The sequence below is a fragment of the Oncorhynchus masou genome, chromosome 9, assembly GCF_036934945.1.
Source record: "Oncorhynchus masou masou isolate Uvic2021 chromosome 9, UVic_Omas_1.1, whole genome shotgun sequence".
Classification (NCBI taxonomy): Eukaryota; Metazoa; Chordata; class Actinopteri; order Salmoniformes; family Salmonidae; genus Oncorhynchus; species Oncorhynchus masou.
The window spans coordinates 34546090-34568218 of NC_088220.1; the positions used below are offsets into that span (position 1 = coordinate 34546090).

Below are 22129 nucleotides of genomic sequence, written 5' to 3' on the forward strand. Positions count from 1 at the left end.
AGTGGCTTTGGGACAAGTCTCTGAACGTCTTCTGACTGGCACTGCCAGAGCCCAGACTTGAACCCTGATCGAACATCTCTGGAGAGACCTGAAAATAGTTGTGCAGCGACACTCCCCATCCAACCTGACAGAGCTTGAGAGGATCTGCAGAGAAGAATGGGAAAAACTTCCCAAATACAGGTGTGCCAAGCTTGTAGCATCATACCCCCAAAAACTAGAGGCTGTAATAGCTGCCAAAGGTGCTTCAACTAAGTGCTGAGTGTCTGAATACTTACATAAATGTGATATTTCAGTTTATTTCTAATAAATAAATAAAAAATGATAAAATCCTGTTTTTGCTTTGTCATTATGAGGTATTGTGTGTAGATTTATGAGTGGGAAAAAACAATTCAATCCATTTTAGAACATGTAACAAAATGTGAAAAAGTGGCGAATGCACTGTATGTACGTGAAGAATTGGATCAAGTGGTTGGTGCACAACGACAGAGCCACATGGTAGATGGAGTGTCTCTCCCTTCTGACGTGTATTTGGGTTATATATGAGATTCCCTGTGAGAGCCTTCATGCCCAAAGCCATGTGGTTTGATAAATGTAAATTATTTGGTCATGTGTCAAGTGTATGTAGACGGGAGAAGTATTATATGATAGCTGAGCCTAAATGCTGCAATTGTGGTGGTGAACATGCACCCGAATTTCTGAAGTTAGGGTGAAGGAGACGAAGGTGTCAAGAATAAGGGCTGTTCGGAATGTCTCCTATCTGGAGGCGTTGAGAAGAGCGGAAGAAAGGAGTGAAGTTGAAGAAGTAATGGTAATAGGACTAGAGACACAAGATGATATTCCTTGTCAACAGAGGGATACTGACATGTTGCATGTTCACAAGGTGGACTTTGTAGCGTTTATTACTTTGGATATTAACTTTACAGCGCAAACGGAGAGGAAATCTAAGAAAATAGGCATTGTGTGTGTGGCTGAACATTTTTTGGGAGTTATTTTGCAGGGGCATACAAGGAATACAGTCGATTAATACTCCATTCTCACAGGCACCAGAGCCTGTGTAGGGATGTGATTTGAATGTGACTGAAGGAGTGGGATGGTTGTTTGATTTATTTAGTATTATCCTGGGTCCCCCTCCTTCTCGCAATGGAATGTATTTTTGTTACACCCGGTACAGTAGGTGGCGGCAATACATCAATTGGTGTAGTCTGCCATAAAACTTTAAAGAAGATGAAGAAGATGCCTCTAGAACTAGACGACAATTTTTGTTAGGGAAATGTCTGTCAGAGGGATTACTTTATTTTTTCGAATTTGTACAACTCTGAAGTTACATCGTTAGTCCTGGAAGATCATATTTTAAATACACTAGCTTTAATACCATCGGATATATGTGTGTAATTGAGTTTAGTAGAAGTCAATTTGGCAAATGGGAAACGGATTATTCAGAGAATCTTGCCTTTCGCGGACTTGCTGCTCTATGTAATTATTCGCTGCTGTACTGTTAGCTACTAGCTAGTGATAACGCCTGATAGTTAGCTAAATCGTTTAAGAAATTTGGGACCGTTGTGATAGTAACTTGAGGGAGGCTTTTACAACAAGACAACTTCTTTATTGGACGGAATACGACGGAAGTGCAAGGATATAACTAAGGTTATGTTGAAGTTGTTTCGAGCGGAAATGTGTTTTTTTTACCATCAGCTAGCATCTAGTAAATTAGCTAGTTAGTTGACAGGGGATATCCTCGGACATTGGGTATGGTGTTGTAACTTCGTAACGTTAACAAGTAAATAACTTGCTAACGTTACCTACTTTAGATTTGTTTAACCATATAATTTAACATAGCAAGTTAAAGATGCGGGATTCAGTGAATTTCAGTGTTCTCCATAGGACCTGCAAGTTGGTCGTCCTTCTATGTTTTTTCCATATTTCGGTCACTTTCATTTTTTACGTGAGGTCGTTAGATTTTCGTTTTGCATTTGCGAAGCACGACCAAACTGCATCAAAGGACACAGTACCGGACGCGTTTGAAACGAACCACTTTTCTGTAGACAACGTGACTACAATCACCAAAGAGCTTGGAAAATGTCCTGACACATCGCCACTGCTTGGTAAGTAACGTTAGCTGATATGTTGCCAAAACGAACAACATACATATTTAATCAACATAGCTTAATCAATGGTGCATTGTATGATGATTGGTTGGCAGTCTTGCCAAAGTCTCTTATCAGCAAACAATTATACAAGTTGTTAGCCATGTCTGTCAGGCACAATCATTCATATGTTCTTATAAGGAATTAATAAAGAGCTTGGATTACATGTCCATTAATTCTCTAACCTAATGTAAACTACAAGTTCAAAGTATAGATGAGTGCATAGCCACCAGTTATTTTATGACCGCTTACCCTGTAGGATATTTAACTTATTTATACAATAGGCCTATCTATCTATAGCCCCACTCATGCATTATTAATGCAAAGCATAGATCTACTGCAAGTGCTCTTGAATTCATGGTTTGTTTTATCTTATTTCCACACCGGTTTATTGATGTTGTTCAGTGTCCTTCTCCTTTAACTCAGATTTCAAAAAAGTTATGTTTATGCAGCTGTGACCCTAGCTGATCTATCCTTCTGCCACAAAACCCTGACTGCTCCAGAGGTGGGAGTCTGTGGATAACAGTGGTGCGCTCGTTCGGCCCTCAGCAGTCTTGGAGATTGAATTGAAAAGCAATGCGGTCTTGGGGTTTAGGAACGTCAATCTCATGGTCACATTACAGAAAACAACACTAAGTAAACTATTTCATATATGTAGTATGATCTTTTCTTTTTTTGTATGGCAGTTGTAATTTTACCTACTGTTGCTAAGTACTTACCCATTTGTGTAAGTCACTGGCATGTAGGAGCCATACTATTGTGTCTTTTAAAGTTATACTATGCAGAAATCACTCTGCCATTTCCTGGTTGCTAACATTCTAATAGTTCACCTAATTTCAGTTTGTTTGACAAAACAAGCAAGTATAGTGTAGAGCAGGTATTCCCAAACTGGGGTATGCAATGCCATCGGGGGTATGCCAAATAATAATAAACATTTTAATTATTCACATTTTCAAACGGTACATTTTATATTTTCCAACTGGGCTATACATTTGGGTGAGGTTTTTTTTTTCTCGCCTGAGTAGCCTCGTTTATTTGTCACGTGTTGAATACAACTGGTGTAGTAGACCTTACAGTGAAATGCTTACTTACAGGCTCTAACCAATAGTGCAAAAAAGGTATTAGGTGAACAATAGGTAAGTAAAGAAATAAAAACAACAGTGAAAAATAACAGCAGCGAGTCTATTTTATTTTTATTTTTTATTTCACCTTTATTTAACCAGGTAGGCAAGTTGAGAACAAGTTCTCATTTACAATTGCGACCTGGCCAAGATAAAGCAAAGCAGTTCGACACATACAACAACACAGAGTTACACATGGAGTAAAACAAACATACAGTCAATAATACAGTATGAACAAGTCTATATACGATGTGAGCAAATGAGGTGAGATAAGGGAGGTAAAGGCAAAAAAAGGCCATGGTGGCAAAGTAAATACAATATAGCAAGTAAAACACTGGAATGGGAGATTTGCAATGGAAGAATGTGCAAAGTAGAAATAAAAATAATGGGGTGCAAAGGAGCAAAATAAATAAATAAAATACAGTATGGAAAGAGGTAGTTGTTTGGGCTAAATTATAGGTGGGCTATGTGCAGTAATCTGTGAGCTGCTCTGACAGTTGGTGCTTAAAGCTAGTGAGGGAGATAAGTGTTTCCAGTTTCAGAGATTTTTGTAGTTCGTTCCAGTCATTGGCAGCAGAGAACTGGAAGGAGAGGAGGCCAAAGAAAGAATATAAAAGTAGTGAGGCTACATACAGACACCGGTTAGTCAGGCTGATTGAGGTAGTATGTACATGTAGACATGGTTAAAGTGACTGCATATATATGATGGACAGAGTGTAGCAGTAGCGTAAAAGAGGAGTTGGTGGGTGGCGGGACACAATGCAGATAGCCTGGTTAGCCAATATGCGGGAGCACTGGCTGTTTGGGCCAATTGAGGTAGTATGTACATAAATGTATAGTTAAATTGACTTTGCATATATGATAAACAGAGAGTAGCAGCAGCGTAAAAAAAGGGGTTGGGGGGGCACACAATGCAAATAGTCTGGGTAGCCATTTGATTACTTGTTCAGGCGTCTTATGGCTTGGGGGTAAAAACTGTTTGTCCTAGACTTGGCACTCTGGTACCGCTTGCCATGCGGTAGTAGAGAGAACAGTCTATGACTGGGGTGGCTGGAGTCTTTGGCAATTTTTAGGGCCTTCCTCTGACACCGCCTGGTGTAGAGGTCCTGGATGGCAGGCAGCTTAGCCCCAGTGATGTACTGGGTCGTACGCACTACCCTCTGTAGTGCCTTGCGGTCGGAGGTCGAGCAATTGCCGTACCAGGCAGTGATGCCTGTTGCAGCATTAGAACCTTTTTAAGGATCTCAGGACCCATGCCAAATCTTTTTAGTTTCCTGAGGAGGAATAGGCTTTGTTGTGCCCTCTTCTTTTGAAACAATTACTGCTTCGCATACAAACCAGTGAATTCTATGCGTTACAGCTGGATGAGTCACAGACATCGCGGGCCTGGCACAGCTCCTGGTATATGTTTATGGGAGGTCAATTAAGGAAGACATCCTCTTCTGGAAACCAGGATAACATGAGAGGACATTTTTTAAAGTACTGGACAGCTTTGTGTCATCAAATGGACTTTGGTGGTCAAGATGTGTTGGTATCTGTACTGATGGTGCAAAAGCCATGACAGGGAGACATAGTGGAGTGTTAACGCGCATGCAAGCAGTTGCTCCCGACGCCACTTGGGTAAACTGCAGCATCCACCGAGAGGCACTTTCTGCCAAGGGAATGCCTGACGGCTTGAAAGATGTTTTGGACACTACAGTGAAAATGGTTAATTTTGTTAAAGCAAGGCCCCTGAACGCATGTGTATTTTCTGCATTATGCAATGATCTGGCCAGCGACCATGTAACGCTTTTACAGCATACTGCACTGGTTATCAAGGGGCAAAGTATTGGCACGTTTCTTTTTTAAATTGAGAGAAAAGCTTAGTTTTTTACTGACCATTTTCACTTGTCTGATTGCTTGCATGATGACTAGCCTGTCTGGGTGATGTTTTTTCTTGCCTGAATGATCTGTGTCTAGGATTTACAGGTCCACTTACCGTTATCTGAACAGGAGAGCCTCATCAAAATTGCAACAACCGGTTCTGTGAAAATTGAATTTTATTAGAAGCCACTGCCAGATTTCCGTATAGGGCTATGCTCAAGAGTTTCTTGCCTTGGCAAATCGCGCTGTTAAGACACTGATGCACTTTGCAACCACGTACCTATGTGAGAGTGGTTTCTCGGCCCTCACTAGCATGAAAACTAACTACAAACTGTGTGGGAAGGGATGTAAGACTGAGACTCTCCAATACAACCCAACATTGCAGAGGTATGTGCATAACAAGCACACTCTTCTCATTAACCTGTGATGAGTTATTCACAATTTGTGATGAACAAATTATGTTTTATATGTAAGATGGCTAAATAAAGAGCATCATTATTATATTATTATTTGTTCCCTGGTCCTATAAGAGCTCTTTGTCACTTCCCACTAGCTGGGTTGTGACAACACACTCATTCTTATGTTTAATAAATTTATCATATAGTGTGTGTGGCAGGCTTACAATGATGGCAAAAACAACATTTGAGATTGTGCTGATCCTGGTGCTAGAAGAGGGGGTACGCAGCTGGAGGTTGAATGTTTGAAGGGGTACGGGAATATAACAAGTTTTGGAACCACTGGTGTAGAGAATTATTGTACCATCTAAACTGCTTTGAAATATATTTTGCATAACCAGAGGTATTGTATTTTCAGTTGTGTGAAGCTGGGGCATAAAACTGGAAGTAAAAGCCACAAAAACAAAACTTGAGAATGGGTCACATAGAAATGGAGCACATAGAACACATATACAGCTTCTTAGACTTGCTTTCAATGAGTGACAGATCTATAACACTCTTTTCTATGTGAATTTGGTCAGGTCACCCAAAAAGTTACATATTGCAGCTTTTAATAATAAAACAGTTCAGAAGACATTGTCAGGAGAATGGATAGCTCGGCTAGATTTCCTTCTTATAGTATAAACCTGCCCAACCTATATTAGTCCTACGATATGATTTTAAACATTGTCTGTTTGAGCTACAGACTGCTTAACTGTGGCTGAGCTAGAGCGGACTTTGAGACACGGGCGGCTCCCAAAAACACATCCTGGCCTCACAAACACGTCTCTATCTCAGTCCCCGTGAATCACACAGACGTATGGTTGGTTTCAGCGGATGCAGAAGAAATAGACAAATCCCATCTATGTGAGAGTTTCAGCTTTTCAAACTAGCACATGTAACCTGTTTTGCTGTGTGGCGCTCACAAACTGCACGAGTCGTTAGAAGGTAAGAGGTTCTCTTACATAGAAGATCATAGGAATCCCAGGACAGTGTCTATAATAAAATTACTTAGTTGCTGTCGCAAACTCCAACCTCCACACAGTTGTCACTGACGAGTTGGATATTAATTTCCCTCCAATTTCTGTACTTATAGTATTATAAATGTTTTTTTGTTTTTTTAGTGGACCTTATTTGTTTTTTGACATTTGTCAATAACTGTTTATCAAATTACTTTGTGTTCTACTTGTTGTCCTGAAAAGCAAATGGTGAAACACTTCAATGTGAGGCTAAATCTGAGGGCAGAGAAAGCAGATTTTAATGAAAGTAGTGAAGTTCACTGTGGGAGGCCTGGGACCAATGGAGTTTTAGATTTGACATGCTATTTCCATTGGCTCTACCGAATCATCAATTATCAGGGCTATTGTCGATATGGAGCCCTGACAAAAATGTATGACCTCTCCTCTCTCGTTCTCGTCCAGTTGGCCCACTGCGAATTGAGTTCTCCAACCCAGTCAGCCTGGACGTGGTAAGGAAGGAAAACCCCAATCTTAAGAATGGGGGGCGCTTCAAGCCCAAAGACTGCGTGGCCTTCCAGAAGGTGGCCATCATCATCCCTTTCCGCAACCGCGACGAGCACCTCAAGTTCTGGCTCTACTACCTCCACCCCATCCTTCAGCGCCAGCAGTTGGACTATGGCGTCTATGTCATCAACCAGGTGGGTCCCTCCCAGCCGGCCCCCGTCTGCTCTCTTGTCTGCATACAGCAGGATGGAGTAGTGGGAAACGCAGGTTAAAAGGTTTTAACCAGTGGAGCATGTCTCAGTGTAGGCAGGCAGTGCCCTTTTTTTTTAAATTAGCCTGTCTTACTGCAAGAAATAAACAAAGGTGCTCTGTATATTTCAAATATAGGCTAGCTGGAGTTTACTGGTACCGTACATCACAGGTACTTTCGCCATATTTTATTTGGGTTTTACGCTTTTAAGCAGAATGGGTAGGCTGTGTAAAAACAAAAGGGCATCAAGCCCCCAAATTACAGGCTGTAATGGCAGCTGCCAAGTGACTTGGCTCGTTGAGACGTGCTGGTAGATTTGTGTGCTTATTGAGTAGCCTAACTCTTCTGGGACAGCGAACTTCAGTCAGATTCAACCTTGTGTTGCTTGTCAGAGAAGCTTTTTAGTCCCTTTAAAATATATATATATATATATATATATATTTTATTCTCCCAGTCTGTCAAAGGTTTGACGTGTCTCTCGTTTTCAGTGAAGGAATTTCTTGCTTTCCAGTCAAGAGAAAGAGTAAGGCTAGCATCCAAGTAACTGATGCCTCCCTCCTGTTTAAGAACTCCTACAATTTGCAGAAGTCCTTTGTGTTCCCGTATTTATGGGAAGAAATCAGATCTTAAAACGTAGTGCCAGCATTTGTCTCGTCGTCTGTTCTTTGTCCATGTTCTTTGTCCGTTTCCTTTATTTATTCATGGTGTTTGCACAACCAAGAGACTATCACCGAACACAAATGGACGTGACGCAGAAAACGCTGAAAGCCACACTGTCTATCTCTGTCACTTGAAAGACCTGCGAGAATAGCCCGGTCTGGAAGGCTCTTTTTATCCTTTCATGTTTCTTTTCATCAAGATCCTTTATTGGAGTAATGGAACACTCTTTCTTTGATGTACCACAAGGTATAGAGTTGGTTACAGATAACTAAAGGAAGAATTCAACAAGGGTTGTACTTCAACTTTCATGCAAAACATTTGGGGAACCTGGCCTAGACACACTTCCTGTCTTTTCTAGATCGAAAAACAGTCAGTAGGCCTAATTCGGGCCATTTTGTGATCATATAGGTCTAGTTTAGTATGTCTGGGAATTGCCAGGGACCTCATGATATGATATCATGAGACTTCGGCGCTGATACGATATGTATTGCGCTTCTGTACGTATCGCGATTTGATACTGTGATTTCTATTGCTCTGTCTGCTGTCTGCTGCAGAGAGAAGAGAGAGCCACGAGGAAAAATGAGTTTTGATCAATCATGGTAATGAAAGCTCTGAAAACAAATTGGATCCCTATTTGAGAACAAGCTATTATGGGATAAAAAAGTGTAATTTTGGTGCAGGTACAGCTAACTAACAAAAAAATAATATTCTGATATGGAACTATCAATTTTAATGTTTTACTTTTAGCATTATTGTTTAACGTGTGTAGTTACCTGCTCAGGTGATATCAAGTCTGTTTTTTTAAATGTTTTTTTCATCAACAAAGCACAGTTCTACACTAGTTTTACAGGCTCTTGGTTCAACATGGTGAATATCATGTTGCCTCTAATCAGTTTGTCTCCACAGAGAAGTATCTAGATGGCTACTAGCCAACACTTTTGATTAAAGACTGACAAGTTTACCATAGAGTAGTGATCATGATAAGCACTTAGTGCCACAAGTTGGCTCAGTCAGTCAGACTACTATAATAGCTACAAACTGGCCTGGTTTGTTTGGTTGTTATCAGTGTCAATCATTAGCCTGAGTGGTGCCACTATAGGGCCCTCTAAAATCAATTACTTTTTTAGCGTAAGTGATTAACTTTTTTTTTTTTTTTTTTTGCTTTCACAGTTTTTGTAGAAAACCTTTATAGAAAAACAACTAAATTGGATGTTCTAAGTCTACAAAAATGCTTAAACCACATCAGTATTTTTCTCCACTCATACAGGAGTACTTTTTTGGTTGTTGAGATTTAGCAGCACCCCTACTTCCGACGGCTATGCCTCAGTAGAAACATGAGGCCACAGATGGGCAGAAAGTTTTTTTTTTTTTTTTTTTCACGATTTCAGTGTGGGAGTGTGTGTGTGCTCTCATTGAAAGTGTTAGACTATATTCTCACAGGTATGGGGATTTACTATGTGAATACTGGAGTTGACCTCAAGGGTATTTGTAAATCAATCTGGTAAAAGGACAACCTGGAATATGAATACCACTGCACAGCCCGGAGTTGACAATGTGAAAATGTATTAGTTATTGGGTCATCTAATCCCATTTCACACAAAGGCTGGCCTGAACGTAGGAGACCGATTGTCTATCCTTCTCAATATCCTTCAAGTCATCAATGCTGTCTGGGATAAACCAAAGTCACTTTTGAACATTTATTGACAAGCCAAAGTTAATACGGTCATATAGGACCATATTGTAGATTAAATCTGTTCCTATTTGGTGTAGTTTAATGATCCATTGAATTACATGATTCTTTGCAGATGTAGGTATTATTGGCTCTTGGGAGGCCAGTACTGTTTTTCAGCTTGAAGGCCTAATTGACTCTTTGTTCACATCTCATGCCAGGACTTGTTGCCTCCCACCCACCAACAGGTAAAGTGTGTCAACCAACATGTTGTAGTGTAGACTGAACGCCCCACCTCGAACGTCATACTGAGCAAATACATGGTTCTATTTGAATATATAATTATTTTTTATTTTATTTTTTAGAGTATACTCTTGTCTCCAACACAAGTAGTAAATTGGTTCAAGATGTCAGGCTTGACATGGTGGTGTCCACTGCAAAGAAAAGTAGCTTTAATGGCTGCTATTATACTAATGAGTCAATCTGACGTTTTCCGAAGTCGAGTCACCTAGCTATTGCTAAAGGGCTCTTCAATGCTGTTAAACACAATTATTGGGTCTTTGTTGGAATTCTACTCAATCTTTCTGTTTCTCTTTTCTGTTTCTCCTATCCTTTCCTCTTTTGTTTCCTTTTTTTCTTCTTCCTCGTTTCCCTGCCCCCTTGCTCAAAACGCCTCCCCCTTTTGCATGTCAGGCGTATCTGGCCAATGGCTGTGGTCGCTGGAAGAGGAGAAAATTGTCCCCTGCTTGCTCTGGCCAATTGCGTGACCCCATGGGCTGAGGGGTTCTACTGGTAATGTGTGCTTCATTTCTCTTTCTGTCTCTTTCTCTTATTACTGACTGAGAGAAATCTATTTTGGTCACATGTACTTCTGAAATCTTCTACACTTGCTTCTTTCTGTCATTGCAAATGATCCACGCCCTGTATGCAGATGATGCTGTCATGCACTGTAGGAGAGTGGGATGCATCACTTGGTGGAGGGGAAACACACTCCCAAGAGCAACACACTCATAGACCTCCTTAGCGGATGTTTATTTCAGACCATAGCAATGTCTCAAAGTTTATTTTAATCAGGCATCATATGACGGTCTCTTTTATCGCCACAATGTGTAACATGACATGTGACTGACAACAAAGTTCTACTTACTGAACATTCATTCAATTGTCGGGACTCCTGTCCAGATTACATTAACTGTGCTGCTTCTTGGCATCACACACCCTCGTTCTGGTTTTCCTGCTCTGTTTAAGTGAGTTGTCTTGTATTTTTTAAATAAAATTTTAAGAACACTAGCCACGCTTTTATTTGGTGCAATCGAAACAAGGACTGGGGTCATGTTATTAGGAGGTTTCATCTGCCCCATTTTTTTGGGTGAATATTTTAGCCAGTTTTGGTTCTATGGGTATTCAAGCAGACATTTTCTGGAGGACCATCAGATCAAGCCATTGACATATGAGACTTGTCCTTTGAGAGGCACTTCGCCCACATTGAAGGCACACTGAGACAGAACACGATGCTCCCGTTCTTTTGCCAAAGGACACCGAGAATCATCCCAGTCGAACTACATCAGCCCTGGTAACCTTGCCTTTTTTTCAGCCTGAGAAGAGGGGAAAAAAGACACTCACCCACATGAACAAATACTACGGTACTTACTATTGAATTATATGGTAAACTCTAGTATACTATACACTGTAGTATCCCTTGATCATGTGTAGTACTTACTGCTTGTTGTAAATGCTACAGATAAGTACTGTAGTAAATACAGTGGAGCAAAAAAGTATTTAGTCAGCCACCAATTGTGCAAGTTCTCCCACTTAAAAAGATGAGAGGCCTGTAATTTTCATCATAGGTACACTTCAACTATGACAGACAAAATGAGGGGGAGAAAATCGCATTGTAGGATTTTTTTATGAATTTATTTACTAATTATGGTGGAAAATAAGTATTTGGTCACCTACAAACAAGCAAGATTTCTGGCTCTCACAGACCTGTAACTTCTTCTTTAAGAGGTTCCTCTACTCATTCAAGGTAAACACAGGTTTTCCAGCAAACAACAAGATGCCAACACAACGTCATCAAAGACAAACGATTCTAAGTACTGTATTGTATGCGCCAAAATTTTCATTTAAACAAGGTCTGGTACTGTTTCTGACACGTATGCATTGTCCATCGCATTATATAATAGATAGCCCCCTGGATGCTTCAGTTTAGCCTTAGTTCTGGTGTGCGCTTTAGTCCCTTGAGAAATGGGTGGCCAAACAACCAATGAGGACCATGGTTTCCTACCCTTGTCCTAGACACTCAACAATAAGTATTTTCTTTCTACACGATTCACCTTCCAATTCTAACCCCACATTCCCTCCATTCACACTCTCTAGGACGGTGATGAAGTCTTTAACCGTGCCAAGCTCCTCAACGTTGGCTACTCGGAGGCCCTGAAGGAGTACGACTACGGCTGCTTTGTGTTCAGTGACGTGGACCTCATCCCCATGGATGACCGCAACACCTACAGGTGCTTCAGCCAGCCCAGGCACCTGTCTGTTTCCATGGACAAGTTTGGCTTCAGGTAAGCCAACACTCCAACGGATAGCCCTGGAATTGTCTTTGTCTCTCTCCAGTTCACTGCCCATAGTACCGACATGAATGAGCGTTCACACACACACACACGGACGGGAGTGCCCACATAAAAGCTTAAAGAGCACCTGTGGGTTCTATGGACTTTGTCATCTTTCGTTGTTGAGTTTCCGGTTCTGGCTGTCTTTACCTCTGTAGCTGTGTAGACGTTTACAGTAAGCAGTGCTTAGTGATGGGGTCAGTACTGCCATGTTCCCGGGGAGGTGGATGATGCCAGCAGCACAGGTGACAGTTGTTACTAAGGGTTTCCTTCTTCCTTATTGTTCACGTGACTGATCAAAACCAGGTTCTGTAAAACAGCAGGCCACCTATAAAGTGTCACTTGCCAAAGGAATTTTATTTAATATATTCTTATTTAAATGAACAAAGGCTTGTTTCTTCGTACCTCTGACAGTAAGACAAGCAAGCATTTTTATTGCTAATGCAGAAGGTGGTGTTGGAAAGATTGGAAAGCAATTAGCATATCATTTTATTTCGTAGTAAACTGTCCCTCATTGGGACCTTATTTGCCTGGAGTCCTGTTTTTTTGAATAGCCTGCTTCATCACTTACAATGTGCTCACTGGCTTCAGAGGTCTGCTGTCAGAATCGCTTAAATACTCATCAGTTTAGCCTAGTGTCACACAGTGTTCAGTTGGCTGCTTTGTTTTCTGACCGTGGAGGAGGAAGTGGACCAGTAGAGCAAACTCTAGATGGGTTTAGCTGTTGCTCTACATGTGTAACACCGTGACATGTCAGACAGTCACGCATCACAGAGCTCCTCCCTATCTTTGTCTGCGTGGTTGATAAAAGGATTTGGGAGCTTCTCTTCTGTTGTGCTTCACAACTCTGGGCCTACACAGCTGTAGACCTTATGCTTGGCTAGGCGCTGATCTACTGTCAGTTTGGCTCTGTTGCCTGCTTCTGATGTAAGATTTAGATTGGTAAAGTAAGCTGACCCCAGATGTGACGTCCTAGTGCTGCCTTCCTCCTGTGTTGCAGGTCATAGTACAGGTCTCTCGGCTTGTAACTGGGTTTTTATGGGCATACTCTCACCAAACCTTTCCCTTTGTTGCACAGACAACAGCTTGTATACTGTGTGTCATGTTCCTTGAAGGGCATGCAGCTCACCAAGCATCTGGATTCAATATCCAACAGGATTTTGGCAGGGAAATCCGGCTCCAGGAAAGACGCCAAGCTTCCATTGTTGGGTCATTTGTTCGGTGACTAAGTCCCACCATGAATTTGATTTTGTTGATTTTCTTAATTGTGCTGACCTTTCCAATGTTAGCAATGGGATTTAAAGAATGTCATGATAGCCAAGGCTAATTCGGTGTCCAAAATAAACAGGCAAGTGAGGCAAGGCTAAACCAGGGTGCTTCAGTCTCTTGGCTCAATGTTTCCCTACAGTACACTGTACAGAGAGCCAGCATGTAACTTGCAGAAGGCAGTGATAAGAAACTGAGGAGGAGGGTTTTTCTGCTGCACCTCATTTGTTAGGCAGATACTTCCTCTTTCCTAGAACGTAATGCACTGAAAGGTTTCTGTTAGAGTCATTTACCCACTTTTTTTTCACACAGGAAACAAAGATTAAAAGCATAAATTTAATTTCTTGTTGCGTTTTATAACCTGCAGATCTAAAATACTACTTATTGTAATTTATGCTCCCCATCAGACACATTTTGTGCTTCAGTTGCACTTCTAAACTCGAATGAGAATTCACGAAGGGCATTCTATCAGCAGACCACGCTTCTTTTCTCCCCGGTACTTATCTCGGTGTAGCCAGCCTAATTTTCTCTGGTAAAATGCAAGATTAGCTTTAAGCAAAATATTAGAAAATGTAGCTGGCTACATTATTTTTATGATAGGCCTAAACTTTAGAAATATGATGGCCGTGCATCATCATCATCATCATCAACAACAACAACGACCTTGCTTTTTCATTTAAAAGCTCATTTACTTGTGTGGCTGCCAATCAAATAGCGTTGCACTTCTGTTGTCATCTGATAAAATTGAAGCCATTATCTGCCGAATGTGTTGCTCTAATGTATTTTTCTATGAATGGAAAAACTATAGTTGCACATCCCTGATCACTATTGAATCAAAAAAAACAATGACTTTCACTGAAAGTTCTATCCAAATATCCCAGTATACGATATACTGCCCAAGCCTAGTTTAAACTCTAATAAACAAATTCAAGGTTCTCCATTTATTTTTCTCTTTCCGCTCTCTCTCTCTCTCTCTCTCTACATCTCTCTTGCTCTCAGATTGCCGTACAACCAGTACTTCGGAGGCGTGTCGTCAATGAGCAAGGAGCAATTCCTCAAGATCAACGGCTTCCCCAACAACTACTGGGGCTGGGGAGGAGAGGACGATGACATTTTCAACAGGTCAGAGTCCGCACAGCCACTCTCAGACAAATGTCTGTGGCCCATAGGAGGACTCCATGTAAAAATCAGATCATTCATATTTATTGGGTAAAGTGATAGCCAAGGTTTCACATTAAAATATTTTCTTGAGTGCGCAATGTTGAAACGCCATCACATGTTCAAACCCTGTTACACGGGGTGTGCGTCGTTGTTTCTAGCCCTACTTTTTGCATTGTTCCAACATGCCCCCAAGGGTGCCCTTGTATGCCACTACCACCATTTGCACTTGAAGGAAATGATGCATCAGTGAGTATCCTGTTAGCATCCATTTCAGCCGAGGCGCTTTCACAAGCAGATGGGACACCCAAACAAACTTGTCATTTGTGAGGATGTGTCCTGTCTGAGACACTCCCGGAACACACACCCCCTCCAGCTATCTCTCTTTCTCCAGTTTATGAACGATGCCAACAGCACACAGTTGTTACTAAGGCTTTTTCCCCCTTATTTTTCACGTGACTGATCAAAACCAGGCTCTATAAAGGAGTAGTCAAGAATCAGGCAAAAAAGAGGCTATATATAAAGTGTCACTTGCCAAATGAATCCTGTATTATTTAGTTTCTTCTTATTAAATGCACAAAGGCTTGTTTCTCCTTACCTCTATCAGTTAGACAAACAAGCATTTTAAATCACTAATGCAGAAAGCAGTGTTGTAAAGATTGGAAGGAGTTTGGCATTTGAATGTAACTTGTATACCTTATTTGTCTTGAGTCATGTGTTTCGAATAGCCTGCCTCTAGACTATCAACGTGCTGACATGAGCAGCACTGCCTTCAAAGGTCGGCTGTCAGAATGGCTGAAATGCTATTCAGTTTAGCTTGAGGCAGCAATGCTGTGAGCATTGGACTATTTGCTGTTCTGTTTTCTGACTATGGAGGAGGAAGTGGGGTCCAGTAACCAGTAGAGCAATTTTTTTTTTCACACTATAATTTGACACTTAGATATTCAATGTTTCTTTAGAATAAAATGTTTTTAAAAAATGTATTGTTTCACAATATTAGAGTTTATAACAGGCCTTAAAATAATGTCAAAGCAACACGAACTAGGGCCTTACAGTGATGGTGAAAACGAGGGACATGTCAAATGATGCTGAATTTTGGCACTTAAGCAAGTCTATTTATTGAATAATGTATTTAAATGTATGTATGTGTATTTAAAATATCAAAGGGACGGTTTTGGGATGAAATTCTCTCAACATAACGTGTACTGTGCCTCTAACTTCTGCATTTGAGACATGAGTAACCCAATAGCTTCACTATAGACCAGCCAAACTGAACACTGTCTCCAGAAGTGAATTATAGATGAACTCCACACATACTGATGAATGCCCAACAGCACAAGGTGTTAAGATGTTGCTGTTTTTGAGCTCTTTGGAGTGCTTGCTTGATAAGTCACCATATCCATTTTGAAAGGGATACTGTAAACAATAGCAGACAGGATGTTTCCAGACATACTCAGTTATTCACTGTGCTCTGGAAGCTTTTATCAGCTGTGACCCTGAACCATGCAACACAAACAATCAATTTCCAGTGTAGTTACACCAGAGATTCTGGATATAATGATGAGAAGCCTATTTTATTTTCTCAAAGTTGCCAGGATGTCACATGCATCACACTTATCAGTGCACTCATATCAACCTAAGCATTACAAAACTTCTATTAGATGAAATAAGCCTCATGTATCAAAATAGCAATTCAGTTTTATCTTCTAATATAATTTGACACTCATTGCCCCCCCCTAATACAAAAACTCCTCACTTGCTTAATGATGAATGATCTGCTTAACGTGGATAGATTCTAGGCAGAGTAAACCCTCTCACTTTGACTCTTCCTCTCTGGTTACACCTATTGAGTTAGGCAATAGTGCACTATTTGCATCTCTTGCACAGAGGCAACTGAATGGAAACCAAATAACCTGTTTTACTCCCTTTCACATCTATCCTACATTTTCCTTTACCTTTTTTTAGGTTTATTTCACTGGTGTAAGAAAAATGTGCAGATTTTCTCCCAGGTGTAGAAGCTGTTGTAACTGCGTCCCACAGTGTTTTAGTTAGACTGGTGTTCTGACTCCGGCTTCGGCTGTGTTTTAACAGGCTGAACTCCAAGGGGATGACCATCTCACGGCCCAGCGGAGCCGTGGGGAAATGCAGGATGATCCGCCACAACCGGGATGGTGGGAACGAAGACAACCCCCAGAGGTGAGATTCCAACTCCTGCTCTCAGGGAGAGCATTTCCATGTATAATGGTACCCTCTCTGGGTTTGCTCACTCGCTTTCGCATGAATCGAGACAAATTGGATTTAATAGGAGTAAGCAATGGGTCCACCAAGGGATGTACTGATTCAACGATACGCACTGGTCCCAGATGTTTTTTTCAAACGTTTAAGATACAAGTGCCTCGTTCCGTGGATTCCAAAACCGATCCAAATGTAGCATGTATCGGTCAAAAAGAAATCGACTCAAGCGTTTACGGGTCACTAAAATGTTAAGTTCATGTTAGGCCTACATTCTGTCTCTCTTCCAAAATCACCTTTTGGGACTGATACGTCCTCTCCTTCAGTGTCGAACTGCATGCTTCTGTGTTGACAGTAGAGGTCGACCAACTATGAGTTTTCAACACTGATACCGGTTTATTGTAGGACCAAAAAAAGCCGATACTGATTAATCTGCCAATTTATTATATATATTTTTTATATATATTTGTAATAATGAGAATTACAGCAATACTGAATGAACAAAGAACACCTTTATTTTTTAACTTAATATAATACATAAAATCAATTTAGTCTCAAATAAATAATGAAACATGCTCAATTTGGTTTAAATAATGCAAAAACAGTGTTGGAGAAGAAACTAAAAGTGCAGTATGTGTCATGTAAAAAAGCTAATGTTTAAGTTCCTTGCTCAGAACATATGAAAGCTGGTGGTTCAATATTCCCAGTTATTCAATATTTACAGTTAAGGACTTTTAGGTTGTAGTTATTATAGAAATTATGACGTGTCGACTATTTCTCTCTATACCATTTGTATTTCATATACCTTTGACTATTGGATGTCCTAATAGGCACTTTAGTATTGCCAGCCTGATCTCAGGAGTTTATAGGCTTGAAGTCATAAACAGCGCTGTGTTTCAACCATTGCTAAGAGTTGATGGCAAACGCAGTAAAGTTTGAATGAATGCTTACGAGCCTGCTGCTGCCTACCACCGCTCAGTCAGACTGCTCTATCAAATATCAAATCATAGACTTTATTATAATATAATAAACACAAATACGAGCCTTAAGTCATTAATATGGTAAAATCCGGAAACTATAATTTCAAAAACAAAACATTTATTCTTTATGTGAAATACGGAATCGTTCCGTATTTTATTGAACGGGTGGCAACCCTAAGTCTAAATATTGCTGTTTACATTGTGCAATCTTCAATGTTATGTCAGAATTATGTAAAATTCTGGCAAATTAGTTCGCAGCGAGCCAGGCGGCCCAAACTGTTACATGTACCCTGAGTCTGCATACAATGAACGCAAGAGAAGTGACATAATTTCCCTAGTTAATATTGCCTGCTAACAGGAATTTATTTTAACTAAATATGCAGGTGTAAAAATATATACTTCTATGTATTGATTTTAAGAAAGGCATTGATGTTTATGGGTTAGGTACATTACTGCAGCAATTGTGCTTTTTTTGCCAATGAGCATTTGTTAAATCATGACCCATTTGCCAAAGTAGGCTGTGATTCGATGATAAATTAACAGGCACCGCATTGACTATATGCAACGCAGGACAAGCTAGTTAACTACACATGGTTGATATTTCTAGGTTAACTAGTGATTATGTGAAGATGTTTTTTTATAAGATACTTTTAATGCTAGCTAGCAACTTACCTTGGCTCCTTGCTGCACTCGCTTAACAGGTGGTCAGCCTGCCACCCAGTTTCCTCGAGGAATGCAATATAATCGGCATCCAAAAATGCAGTTTACCGATTGTTATGAAAACTTGAAATCAGCCCTAATTAATCGGCCATGTAGATCAATGACTGTCAACTAGAGGTCGGCAAGTCATTTTGCATGCCGGACAACCCCAGGCAATATCAGTAGCCTACATTTGGATCGGGTTGGGGTTCACTTGTATCTTAAACTTTTTATTCCCTACTAGTCTCCCCCATGGCTCAGCTGAGGTGCCTACATAGTACGTACACCATAGACACATTTAATTTACACACGCGCGCGCGCAGAGGCCCAGCTCATGAGCGCGCGCGCGCAGAGGCCCAGCTCATGAGCAACAGATTTTAATTTAGAATGGAATGTGTTTATGCAACACATGATAGTGCATCGAATAATTATCTAATCAAACCGAATTGTTTCAAACTTAAACACATCGTTCCTGTATCACATCGAAACGCCTTGAAAGAGAAAGTTGCACATCTCTAGGTCCACCTAGTTTCAGCTATATTGGTTTCACTTATCCAGCTCTATCAGATCTGTAAAGGAGAGCAGAAGAGAGGAAACAAAAGGTGTGCACAGTTAAACACTCCCCAGGCTCTCCTTGCCCTCGTCACACAAGGATCCAGTCACTCACTACTGTTTCCCTTGATGTCATTTCTCACGAACACTGGATGACTTGGTCAGCTCGGCCATTCTTCTCTGTACAGAAGCAAACACTGCAATAAAAACCTCTGAAGGCATTGACGTGTAATAGAAGCCTGGGAAAACATTGACGTGCAATAGAAGCCTGGGCAAACATTGACGTGCAATAGAAGCCTGGACAAACATTGACGTGCAATAGAAGCCTGGACAAACATTGACGTGCAATAGAAGCCTAGGCAAACATTGACGTGCAATAGAAGCCTAGGCAAACATTGACGTGCAATAGAAGCCTAGGCAAACATTGACGTGCAATAGAAGCCTAGGCAAACATTGACGTGCAATAGAAGCCTAGGCAAACATTGACGTGCAATAGAAGCCTAGGCAAACATTGACGTGCAATAGAAGCCTAGGCAAACATTGACGTGCAATAGAAGCCTAGGCTAACATTGACGTGCAATAGAAGCCTCAACATCCATAACAATAAATGTGGTCATTATCACACTAGGCTTCACTGATCCATCAGGGCTATTGATTATCTATTGATCAGCGGCGGCAGTTAGCTAGACTGTGTGGCGGATTACTTTTCAGTAGCACTTTGATTTGTTTGATTGCCGTGGTTAGATTTCTTGAGTAGCGTTTAATCAAATAGTGTATAACAAGCAACGTTTTTTGTGAAATCCAGAAGGAGATGTTTGCCATAGGCTTCACCTTAACCAAATAAAAAAAACTTGGGTCTTAAACCACGTCATTGAATTGTGGTTGAGCTGTATTTTTTCTTTCCAGGTTCGACCGCATCGCCCACACCAAGGAGACCATGAACAAAGATGGCATAAAAACCCTGTCGTACAAAGTGGTCAAAGTGGAGAAGGATCAATTATACACCAAAATCACTGTGGACGTGGGGGAAAAAATGACTCTGCAAACCAATTAAAACCTGAACAGCCTTGACAACCAATTTGCCACTGTGGTGGATGCTGTAACCAAATGTGCCTTGACACTATAAATAATATTATGCCCTGGACTCTTTGGTCCATAGAGAATGACTGATCTAATCAGCAAACAAACATGTTCCCCAATATTCCCTTTATTTTCGGTCTTTGCACATCCGATGGTGAATTGAACTGGGATTCCAGCGTTTCCATCATATGATCCTTAATGGAATGAGAGTTGACATCCGGGGTGGTTTCAGGCTGATATGGCCCCCAGTCTCTCTGTCTGGAGACGGCTGCTGAGACCAAGTCTTTTGTGAGCCATTTTGTCTAATTGAAATGTCTAATTGATTGTCCTATGCATCAGGGACTCTCAAATAATGTGTTTTGTCACTTCTGGGGGATTTCTTGCTAATCCTTTTTAATGCCTCTGCTGAGCAGAGTTTCAACCAATCAAATCGCAGGAGGTCAGGCCAAAGATGGAACTCTGCAATTCGGAGGTCAATAACAAACGAAATCACTTTGGTTTTCTTAACAAAACCAATCTTAAAGGATTTTTGTACTGATGTTCCATCAAGATTTTGAACTTACCCCAAAGGGCCTAGAATTCCAAAAACAAATAGTTGAAACGGCCAAATCCCATGATATTTACGTTAGGCATTCTAATTCTCACTGCTAAGGGTCCTTAAAGGAAAATATGTGGGTATTTGTTTTTCGTTAGTCTATTGTTGATATAGTCCGAAAATGTATTGCATGTCAGCAATCAAGTTTTCAAGATGCATAACTTTTGAAATACAGCCAGTATGATGCATTTTGCATCATATAGTTTTTGTGTTTTTTTTGTTGAGTATTTTAAACTATGTGAAAAGTGTCTCTGCTGAAGCTCCCTTCCCTGTGAAGACCACCATTCAAGGCAGCCTGTAAGGAGGCCTCTCCTTAGTTGGAAAAAAGGCACCTGAATGTATTGCCTGGTGGTGTTGTGATTGTGTACCCTGAGGTAAAATGATACTGCGCTGTTGTCTATCACGAGTGTCTGGTGTTGTAATTATTATTTTTTTTAAGTCTGGGGGGGGGGGTTCATTTACATTTGTTCCTCATATACATTGAAAACTACACAAGATTGCATTATGAGGCATGGCATTGCACATGTACAGTTAATCTTATTGAGGGAGGAAAAGCCATTGCGATTTCTGACTGGAGACTAGATATAACAGAGTGATTGTCTGTCCATACTTAGGCTTCCATGTTCGCTTCTTAATTCTGTCAGAAGAGGAATGGCAATCAGCCCTTGAAGAATCTGTAAAATGACAGACATTTTTGCCTTACCCAAATAAACTTGAAAATATCAATGAATTGGTCAACTTTGAAACATTAGTAGGAGATATGGGTGTACATTAACCGCTAAAGCTAAGTCAGTAATTCCCTAGCTGTTCCCCAAAAGTGTTTCCCAAGATGCTGAACTATAGGGTCTTTGGGCTCGGTCAAGAAAGCCACATCACAGGCTTATTCAACTACGATGAAACGTTGCAAATAGAAATCCTTCATATAGAATGAGCACAATGTACATAGCAAATAGAGGTTTGTCAGCTCTATGCTACACATTTCTATACTCGAAATGGGGAGTATTTGCCACATTGAATAAGCCTAAGGAAAGGCAGAGTCAGGGCTGCATTATGTGCAGTGCATAGCATTATATACTTCTCTCAATCCACCTAAAGATTCATTTTCAACGTTGAAAACCAGTGTCTTTTATAGGTTGGCTGAAGCCAGGTTTGTTTCTCCCAAAGACAATGGCCTTTGTTGAGAAAGCCAGCATTATATATGCCAAGTGTGAATTCGGTTTGTTTTACAATAGTTAGCTGGCTAATCTGTAAGGCTTCTATCTTTTTACTTTTCATGTTTTCCATTATGATTCAACGTGTGCTTGTGATTTCTACAAATGCATGTGTCTTTGTATGTCTTTTGCTGTCATAA

General features: G+C 40.6%; 1 protein-coding gene across 1 annotated transcript; it reads left to right on the forward strand.

The window, feature by feature from the left end:
* The first annotated feature begins 1272 nt into the window (after positions 1 to 1272).
* On the forward strand, positions 1273 to 21225 carry LOC135545923 (beta-1,4-galactosyltransferase 1-like). The gene is made up of 6 exons (XM_064973908.1): positions 1273 to 2102; positions 6984 to 7219; positions 11981 to 12168; positions 14482 to 14604; positions 16732 to 16836; positions 20010 to 21225. Exons 1-6 carry the CDS (start codon positions 1847 to 1849, stop codon positions 20155 to 20157), a joined length of 1056 nt encoding a protein of 351 aa, XP_064829980.1. The 5' UTR covers positions 1273 to 1846; the 3' UTR covers positions 20158 to 21225.
* The last annotated feature ends 904 nt before the right edge of the window (positions 21226 to 22129 follow it).

Bases quoted from the DNA above. Each gene is read 5' to 3' on its own strand.
- LOC135545923 (XM_064973908.1), top strand. From the start codon at position 1,847: ATGCGGGATTCAGTGAATTTCAGTGTTCTCCATAGGACCTGCAAGTTG. The intron at 2,103-6,983 runs GTAAGTAACGTT...GTTCTCGTCCAG, and splicing joins TGACACATCGCCACTGCTTG to TTGGCCCACTGCGAATTGAG. The intron at 14,605-16,731 runs GTCAGAGTCCGC...GTGTTTTAACAG, and splicing joins GACGATGACATTTTCAACAG to GCTGAACTCCAAGGGGATGA.